Source organism: Caenorhabditis briggsae (genome assembly GCF_000004555.2).
Source record: "Caenorhabditis briggsae complete genome, chrI, whole genome shotgun sequence".
Classification (NCBI taxonomy): Eukaryota; Metazoa; Nematoda; class Chromadorea; order Rhabditida; family Rhabditidae; genus Caenorhabditis; species Caenorhabditis briggsae.
In genome coordinates, this window is record NC_013489.2 from 120,515 (window position 1) to 130,670 (window position 10,156).

Here is a 10,156-nt window from a genome sequence, read left to right on the forward strand (position 1 = left end):
AAACGAGCTCCAACACGACATATCTAGGCCAATTTTGAATTTTTCGGGATTACTGTAGTTTTCGTGGTGGGATCCTATTCAACGGATTACGGTCGTGTTTGGGCTCATTTTGCAGCATTTTTTAACTTTAATGAAAACTTTTTAATTTCGTTAAGAGAAAATCCAAACTATCGAAATAATGACAGAAAAACGATAGTCAAAACTTTTTCAGAAAATCTGAAATTTCTTAAATTTCGCCTGTTTTTGAAATATTGATATAAAATTATTGTGTTCTGATTCAGCGTGTCAAGAGCTTCAAAATGAGCCCAAACACGACTAGTCTAGCTACATTTTGATATTTTGTAGGATTACTGTACTTTTCGTGCTGAGACCCTATTCAACGGAATATGGTAATGTTTAGGCTTATTTTGAAGGGTTTAAAACACCAAACTGGAATAAAAAACTTCGATTTAGAACATTCCAAAATAAAATAATTCAGGCGAAAAATTGATTTTCCAAAAATTTTCAGAAAATCATAAATGTCTTTAAATTTGCTTATTGCTTTTAAATTCAACCAAAAATTATTTTGATTTTTTCAGCTCGTTGAGAGCTTCAAAATGAGCCCAAACACGACTAGTCTAGCACACATTTGATATTTTGTAGGGTTACTGTACTTTTCGTGGTGGGACCCAATTTTCTTATATTCAAAAGGAATGTGGTCGTGTTTGGGCTCGTTTTGAAGTTTCAACTTCAAAATTTCAACATTTCACCTCAAATTTCAATTTTCTGACTTTAGGAGGTTCTCTACACGATGAGATTCGAAGTTGGAAAGGACAATCGGGACGGGCGGCCCAGGACTATAACGATGCGTTCAAACAACTACAATTACTTGTGGAGACGATGGAGGAAAGACGAATTGATGAGTTATCAGAACTTGTAGAAACATTTGAAGACACTTGTGATGAATTATGGAATTGCGGAGTACCGTATCCCCAGCCAAGGATGAAGATGCTGATCGAGTACGGATCGAGTTATTTGTGTGAGGCCATTACTTTCAAAGTATGTGCCTATTTTAAGATTTTGTTTTGGAATTTCTAGGAATATCCACTTAACAGAGCGTTAAGGCTCATTTTTGTATTTTTCAACTTTTTTCTAGCTTTTCTAGTTCTTGAGATATAATCATATGAAGGTTTTCACAGTCTGTTAAGGGTGTCTTAATTTTGACCTAATTTATCTCACTTCTTTTGAAAGATATCAAAAAGTGGTCAACTGATAAAATGTTTATCATAATATCAGCAACATTTTATCAATTGATTACTTTCCAATATCTTTCACGGGAAGCTAGATAAATTGAATCAAACTTTTAATATAAATGTTTGGTTATGAAAACCAATTTTCTGTCCAAACTCTGCTATTTCTGAACTTTCTGTTTTGAAATTGTAATATTCTAGTTTGTCTAGTTAAGCTCTTCAAAATGAATCTAAACACAACTATATCTCTTCTGAATTGAGGAAAATTGGGGTCCCAATACGAAAAGTACAGTAATCCCACAAAAACTCCATAATTTTTCTATACTAGGCGTGTTTAGGCTCATTTTGAAGCTCTTAATGTGATCAAGAATATGAAATTGGCTGAATGTCAGAATTTTGGGAATTAAGGCAATTATAAAGAGTTTATAAAAATTAGCTAGATGTTCTAGTGTTGGAGATATGTGTTTGCGCTCAAAGACGACATTCGAGTTAAAAGAAGGAGAATGTCATCTTTAAGCGCGTATATCTCAAAAACCAATAAATTTAGAAAAACGTTGTCAACTAGAGAAATGTACAAAATTTTATGGGCTACACTTTTGTAGTTTACAAAATGAAGCTAGCTATCTTAGTTTTTGAGATATTTACCTCCAAAGTTACAACACTCTTCTTTTGGAATTTGAAGTAGATAAACGCTATTTTTGAGCGCGTATATCTCAAAAACTAATGAATCTATAAAAAAGTTGTCAATTGACAAAATGTGTGAAATGTTATGTGCTATGTTTTTGTTGTTTGCCAAATTTAGCTAGTTATTTTGGTTTTTGAGATATAACCCTTCAAAACTAGAATACACTTTTATCCCGCGAGTCGAGTCATGAGTCAGAGATGCCTTAAAATTGAAAACCTATAACAAATTGCAGATCGATGACTCAGCGATCTGGCGAGACGAAAAAGTGTCGGATCAGTTGCGATCAGCAATCGATGTGTGTGATCAAATGCTGATCGTAATTCGTCTACTAACATCTCAAACCTGGAAACGAAACGTCGAGCACACATGGGAAGGCGATCCGATGGAAATGAAGTTTCTCAATGGTTTCAAAGAACGACTCGATGAAATTCTGTCGCTTCGAAGTCTGGGAGGCCAGTTGGAAGGACTTTTGGAAGAAAGGGGCATTCGAGAGGAGACCGAAAAAACGATAGAGACGGCAATGAGAGGAATGGCACCAATGGCATATAATCCGTTTACGGAACCCAATTGGAAGAGTCGACTGCTGGTGGCGGAGAGGGCGATTGAGGGGACAATTGATAGGACGCTGCCGATTTTAAAGCAGAGACTTGCACCGAGTAATGGAGATAGTCAGAGTGTAAGTAGCCTGGAATTTCACAAGGTCATCGGGGACCAATAAGGCGTTTTAAGCTCGGAAGACTCAAAAACCCCTAGAGTCACTCTCCGGCGCATAACTCGGTTCAAAATTGAAATTCGTGTTTGAATTAAAAAGTGAAACGTAGAGTTTGACAATATCTACAAAATAATATTGAATTCGACTACTTTGGGATGTCAAGTTCTGAAATAAAAAATTTTAAATAGCAAAGTCCGCCAGAACGCGGGCCCGGCTACTCTGCGGCCTCTGGTGAAACACTCGACATTTCAATATAGTAGGTTTGAATATCATTTTGTAGATCTTGTCAAGTGCTAAATTCTAAGTTTAGTTTTGTTCAAAAATTCCATTTTTGCGCCAAGTTATGAGCCTCTAAAGTTTGATCTCCCTTGAAGCGCGCGCTGTCGCTTCTCTGCGTCTCCCCTTTTCCTCTACTATCTCAAAAACTATTGTCGGAATAAAAAAAGTGAGACTCGGTGTTTGCGTACTTTGATTCCCGCCTCCCCCCACCGACGCTCCGCCCATCGCTTTGCAAGTGCGGCGTGGTGTTTTGGCGCTACTTGGGAGATCATCGGATTTAATGAGATTTTCATAGAAAATATGATCCCCAAGTGGCGCGCCAAAACACCACGCCGCACTTGCAAAGCGATGGGCGGAGCGTCGGTGGGGGGAGGCGGGAATCAAAGTACGCAAACACCGAGTCTCACTTTTTTTATTCCGACAATAAAATAGCTATGAAAAAGTTGTCAACTAGTAAAATGTGTAAAATTTTAAAATCTCTATTTTTCTAGCTTACAAAAGTTTTGTAGCGTGTTTAGTTTAAGAGATACTAGCCCCTGAAGTTGAGGCGCCATTCAAGTTGTACAGACAATATTGAAACTTTTGAATCTCATAGAATAATAGCGCTAAACTAAAATTTTAACAAAATGTAGATCAAAATGTTTTACATATTTTGCTAATTGGCAAAATTTAGTTAGCGTTTTTAGTTTTAGATGTAGACACTTTTAAATTGTTATCTACTTTGAAGCGCGTTGTTATCTACTTTGAAGCTCTGCCGCCTCTCTGCGCCAAAACGCATATCTCAACAACTAAAAACGCTATTAAAAAGTTGTCAACTAACAAAATATAGCCCACAAAATTTTACACATTTTACTAATTTTTAACTTTTTGCTAGTTATTTCATTTCTCGAGTTATAGGCGTTTAAAGTTTGACCTACTTTGTTGCGCGCCCTATCGCACCTCTGCGTCTTTCTTCGACTTCAAAAGCGCGTATCTCAAACACTAGAATAGCTAGTCAAATTTTAAAAACTACAAAAGTGTAGCCCATAAAATTATATACATTTTTCTAGTTTACAACTTTTTTCTAGCTATTTTAACTCTTGAGTTATAGGCTTTTAAATTTTGACCTACTTCACTGCGCGCGCTCTCACATCAGTTTTCTGCGTCTCTCTTTCCGTTTAAAGGCGCATATCTCAAAAACTAGAAAAGCTATCGAAATGTTGTCAACTACAAAAACTTTCAAAATTTTATCAGCTACTTTTTTATAGTTTACAAATTTCAGCTAGCTATTCTAGTTTTCAAGATAATCGTTTCCAGATCGTTCTAAGCCTGGAAAAGCTGAAAAGCTTCCTGTGCCGAGCCAACATCAAGGAGAAACTTCAACACGAGCGGGAAATGTTCCTGAATCGTTTGATATCAATGCTATCACAGAAAAATCAGGAATTCAGCGAGAAATCTCTTCAAGTCGACGCTAAAAATTTTCAATTTCTCACAGAAGTCGCCGCGAGAATCGTCTGGATTCGGCAGCAGACAAGTCAGGTAAAGGACATATGGACAAACAGACACACAGCTTTTTTTTTTAAATTTCTTTAGATGGAAAGTATCAGATCGCTGTCGAAAATGATGTTGAACGATATCTCGAACTACAATCAATTCGCACAAAAGCTGGATGAATTTATTGAAAAACTACAGTATGCCGAGAAGGAGTGTTTCGATGATTGGTGTCGAGAAACCGTCGGGTTGATTGATAATAAAAATGAGACGATAAATCTAGAAACGACTGGAAAGATTATGTATTTGGAAGCGTCGAATCGAGAGTTGAATGTGAACTATTCAGATCGTCTTTTGAGATTGTTGAAGGCATGGCCTAACTTTTTTTCTAGGCCATGTAATCTCTTTTTTCCAGGAAGTCCGCCAACTGAGCAGTTTGGGATTCAACATTCCATCGAAGATCCTGTCATGCGCTAACAATGGAGAGAAGTACTATCGATTTGGTGTTATCCTCAAACAGATTGCTCATTTTTATAATACCATCGATCAACAGATGATTCCGTCGCAACAGGTAAGCATGATTAGCTTTAGAAGCGCATTTCTCTAAAACTAAAATAGTTAACAAAAAGTTATCAGCTATTAAAATGTATAAAATTTTTATAGACTATATTGCATTTGCTAAAAAAATTCAGCTAACTATTTTAGTTCATGAAGTATTAGGCTTCGAAGTTAGGGCACATTTTTGTCCCGCGAGTCCGTTTAAGAAAAGTTTACCTTTTGGAAATTTTTGGATTTTCGGCTGTTTTTTTCAAAAATATGGAAAAATTGGATCATGACCTAAAAAAATCTAGGTCATGACCTGGGAAATTTAGGTCATGACCTGGGAAATCTAGGTCGTGACCTAGAAAAATTAGGTCATGACCTAAAAAAATCTAGGCTATGACCTAAAAAAATCTAGGCTATGACCTGTAAAATCTAGGTCATGACCTAAAAAAATTGAGCCATGATCTAGAAAAATTGGGTCAAGTTTTTAGTTTTTGAGTTATACGCTTTCAAAGTTTAAGCATCTCTGACTCAGGACAAACGTGCATCCTAGTTTCGGAAGTTTATATCTCAAAAACTACAATAGCTAGCAAAAATTTGTCAACTACAAAATTTTTTGAAATTTTAAGAGCTATATTTTAAGACTTAACACATTTTAACTAGTTATATTAGCTTCAGAGATATTCGAGTTAGAAAGCGCGCGCTCTGGATTCTCTTTGGTTCCAACTTTCTTTTACTTTGTAGACGCATATCTTAAAAACTAAGACAGCTATCAAAAAGTCGCTAACTAGTAAAATGTTTAAAATTTTATGGGCTTTATTTTTGTAGTTTACAAAATTTACCTAGCTATCCTAGTTTTTGAGATATTCATGTTGAAAGACAACCCACTTGAAAATTTTATATCTCAAAAACTAGAAAAGCTATTTCAATTTGATTTTCAGTCTCTCATGCTGGAAGAAGCAATTGCATTTGAAAAACTGGTTATTCCAAGGAAGGATGCCTCCAACTCGGCTTCGAAAGTAACATGGAACGATCCAAAACAACTGGAAGAGTTCATTGTCCAACTGCAAACCGCCGAACAAAAATTGTCGAATCGAAACCGTCGGTTGCGAAATGTTCATATGGAATTGATAGAAATGGTTGAGAAATTGATGGATTTGAATATTGTGAAACAGAATAATGAGTGGAAAGAGATTATTCTGAAGATTCGATCGAAAATGAAGGAGGAAGAAGTTGTACATGGAGCGGCGAGGAATAATATGAAGCCGTGGTTGATTCATTGGGATTTTCAATTGTATAAGGTGATTTGGCTCTACTGTAGAATTTGGGCCTCAAAAATAAATATGGTCCTTGAAGACAATTTTGGTCCGAGGTTTTTGAAAAATTCGGAACTTCAGAAATTCAGAAATTCAGAAATTCAGAAATTCAGAAATTCAGAAATTCAGAAATTCAGAAATTCAGAAATTCAGAAATTCAGAAATTCAGAAATTCAGAAATTCAGAAATTCAGAAATTCAGAAATTCAGAAATTCAGAAATTCAGAAATTCAGAAATTCAGAAATTCAGAAATTCAGAAATTCAGAAATTCAGAAATTCAGAAATTCAGAAATTCAGAAATTCAGAAACTCAGAAATTCAGGAAATCAGGAAATCAGAAATTCGGAAATTCGGAAATTCAGAATTTTAGAAGTTCAGAGAATCAGAATATTAGAAGTTCAGAAATTCAGAAATTCTAAAGTTCTAGAATTCTACAAATTCAAAATTTTGAAAATTCAAAGTTCCAGCAATTCAGAAAATTAAAAATTCGGGAATTCAAAAGTTTCCAGAATCTCAAAATCTTAGAAATCAAATATTCTGATATTTTTTTAAAAATTCCAGAAAAGTCTAAATGTACAGAAATTCTAAAATTCTAAGATTCTAAATTTCTAGAATTCTGAAAATTCAAAAATCCAGCAATTCGGAAATTCCTATTTTTCTTAGGGTTTTCAGAATTTCAAAAGTTCTTTAAAAATTTCAAATTGTTCAAATCTTCAGGCTCTTCTAATCCAATACGAATGGGGAATCGAAAGTATCCAATCTCAATTATCCACAATTTCCGTCAGTCTAGTTTTTGTGTAAGTGTCGATTTACGGGCTCTTTGATTCCTCGATTTTCGGTTTTTCAGCGATCAAAAAATCCAACTGCGTCCGGCAATCGAAGAAATCCGTTCCAAATATTACAAAGAGCTCTGTCGATTTTTAAGAATTCCAGACAAATTTCGAGGAGTTCAGGAGGATGAGACAGTAAGTGCGCTCCATTGATAATTTCTGTTTTTCTGAATTTCTAGAATTTCAAAATTTAGAATTTCTGAATTTCTGAATTTAGAAAAAATTGTGTTTTAGTCAACCAAATTCTACGCCCAAATGATCGAACGAAGTATGCATTTGTTGCCATCAGTCTACGAGAAAGCTGAGCAATTGATGCAAAAAGTGGAGACTTGTGATGCCATTTTCGTGGTATGCTTATCGGTTTGTCCGGATGTCCGCAATTGAAAAAATTTTCAGGATTGGCTAGTCATCTCCCAAGTGGACCTCGAGGAGCTTATTGAGGAAAATTTGAAAACCGCAGCGGATTGGGAATCGCAGTTTAAGATTTTGAAAGCCAAAGCAAGAGAGGCCGAACGTTTGCCACAGTAAGATTGGATTACTGTACTTTAGAAAATTCGAACTGCAAGTCATTAAGACTTTGGTTCAATTAGATTACCGTACATTTGTTCTAGCAAAGCATTTTGTTCATCACAGAGCGCACAGGGTTTGTTTTTCTATCTTTGCAAACTCGTTCTATTGATAAGGGGCGGGGCGAAGCTTTTTCTAATTTTCAAAAATGAAAAAATTCTCCCCTAAAACGAGAGATCTTGTTTCGGTGAAGAGACTCAGAACATTTCTGTGAAGAGACGAAATTTCGGTGAAGAGACGCAGACAACGAAACGAAACGTTTGATCCTCAGCCATCGATTTGGCTGCGTTCTCATTAAAGCGCATTCACAAAGATAGTAAAACAAACGCTGTGAGAGCGTTTGCGAGGCTTGCAGTTCGGTTTTGTTAGCTGCAGAGATTACTGTATATTTCTTTCAGTGAACTCAAATTCGAGTGCATATTGGTGAGTACTGCTGGTGTTAAAACTGCAATCGAGGATGCGATTCAGAGATTGTACGATGCGCTGACATGGACTTTAAGGTAAGTAGGACATCTGGACACGCAAACACACAGAAAACCCAAATTTCAGACACTCCATCTCCACGACGTCCACCTCTATAAGCACATTTCTCTCTCAAGCTATCGAAGTCCTGAATACAGTACCCGGATCCTTGGATGAAGTCGCCGAGGCCAATGCGAAACACGTCATCTTTGCTGAAACGAATCGTCAGCTGAAAATGGAATGGAAAGTCATGGAGGAGCAATTGACACTGTTGAGATCAGTTGCTGGTCAAGGAATGGAGCAGATTGATAACTTGGAACAAACATGGGATCGATTTGAGCTGATGTTAGATGCGCATCAAGGAGTTATTAAGGAACAAGTCGAGGCGTTGAAGGTAGTTGACCCCTAAAAGAAGAAAAGTTTGACCCAATTTATCTGGGTTCTTGTAAGAGATATCATAAACGTGTCAACTAATAAAATGTTGGAGATATTATGATAAACATTTTATCAGTTGACAAATTTTTCATAGCTTTTAAGGGAACAGAGATAAATTAATTAGGTCAAGTTTGGGTCAAAATTGGGTGTAGGTAACTTCAAGCTTGCATATCTCAAAAACTAAAATTTCTAGACAAAATTTGAAAACTAACAAAATGTAGCTCATGAAATTTTATACATTTTACTAGTTTTTAACTTTTTGATATCTCTTCTAGCAACAATCAAAAATTTGACCCAAAACCGCAATTTCCTTCCAGACCAACGTTGAAACATCAATCAAGGGAATGAAGGATGAGGCGGAGAAGCTGAAAGCGAGATGGGACCAATTCAAGCCAAGAAGTGATGCATTACAAGGCGATCGAGAGGAAATGCTAAAAGCGATTCAGTTTATTAAAGAAAAACGAGTTCAGTGGCAAGAGCTGAGTGATGGAAGAGAGAAAATTGAGTGAGATGTTTTGGTTGTTTTACTGTGAATGTTCTTGAGGCACATTATCTCCTATAAGCGATGTTAAAAATTTTTCAACTAAAAAATGTTTCTGATAACTTGATAAACATTTTATTAGTTGATCATTTTTTGATATCTCTTAAAGAAATTGAGATAAATGATCTTAAAGTCGGCAAGCACAGTTGTGGCTCAGTCAACGGCGACGGCCGCGTCGCAGACCATAACGGCACGTATTTTGAGCCTAATTATCTCGGTTCCTATAAGCGATATTAAAAATTTTTCAACTAAAAAATGTTTCTGATATCGTGATAAACATTTTATTAGTTGATCACTTTTTGATATCTCTAATAGACATTGAGATAATTAAGCTTAAAGTAGGTAAGCCCAGTTGTGGCGCAGTCAAAGGCGCCGACCGCGTCGCCAGTGGCGGCTTTTTTGAGCAAAATTATCTTGGTTGCTTTAAGAGATATCGAAAATCTGTCAACTGATAAAATGTTGCTGATAATGTGATAAACATTTTATTAATTGACCACTTTTTGATGTCTGTTATAGAAATTGAGATAGTCAAGCTCAAAGTCAGCAAGCACAGTTGTGGCTCAGTCAACGGGGCCGACCGCGTCGCCAGTTGCGGCGCATTTTTTGAGCTAAATTATCCCAGTTCCCATAAGAGATATCAAAAGTTGGTTAACTAAAAAAATGTTGCTAATAATGTGGTGAACATTTTATTAGTTGATAACTTTTTGATATCTCTTATAGAAATTGAGATAATGCAGCTCAAATGACAAGTAAAAAGTAGCGGTCTTTCGTACATGCTTTGCTTCGCTATGATACATATCTCGTTAGGGCGCATTTGCACAAAAATGTTGTCAGGTACAAAAATGGAGCTCTTTTCCTGTTAAATATAATCCAAACTTTTCAAAACAATAGAACAAGTACTAAGTACGTTTGCAGCCGCTCAAAATTAGCACATGGGTGAAACGTAAGGATCGAGGCCGCTACCTAAATGAACCTCGATAGCTACACTTCAAGCCTAATAAACTCAGTTAATATACCGTAAAACCTCTAATAGAACGACACCCGAATCGTCCACTTTGAGCCTATATATCTATTTTCTGTGAAAGATA

The 10,156-nt window shown here is 36.1% G+C and overlaps 1 protein-coding gene across 1 annotated transcript in view; it reads left to right on the plus strand.

Moving 5' to 3' along the window:
* Cbr-che-3 overlaps positions 1 to 10,156 on the plus strand; it is a gene marked incomplete at both ends in the record, with an annotated part of 52,996 nt that overhangs the window by 1,628 nt on the left and 41,212 nt on the right. The window contains 13 exons of the mRNA XM_002638619.2: positions 776 to 1,038; positions 2,147 to 2,590; positions 4,202 to 4,423; positions 4,478 to 4,708; positions 4,791 to 4,946; positions 5,860 to 6,219; positions 6,951 to 7,030; positions 7,081 to 7,198; positions 7,298 to 7,411; positions 7,460 to 7,587; positions 8,029 to 8,130; positions 8,180 to 8,486; positions 8,845 to 9,032. Of these exons, the coding sequence (XP_002638665.2) occupies positions 776 to 1,038; positions 2,147 to 2,590; positions 4,202 to 4,423; positions 4,478 to 4,708; positions 4,791 to 4,946; positions 5,860 to 6,219; positions 6,951 to 7,030; positions 7,081 to 7,198; positions 7,298 to 7,411; positions 7,460 to 7,587; positions 8,029 to 8,130; positions 8,180 to 8,486; positions 8,845 to 9,032 (2,713 nt within the window). The remainder of the gene's footprint in view (positions 1 to 775; positions 1,039 to 2,146; positions 2,591 to 4,201; positions 4,424 to 4,477; positions 4,709 to 4,790; positions 4,947 to 5,859; positions 6,220 to 6,950; positions 7,031 to 7,080; positions 7,199 to 7,297; positions 7,412 to 7,459; positions 7,588 to 8,028; positions 8,131 to 8,179; positions 8,487 to 8,844; positions 9,033 to 10,156) is intronic.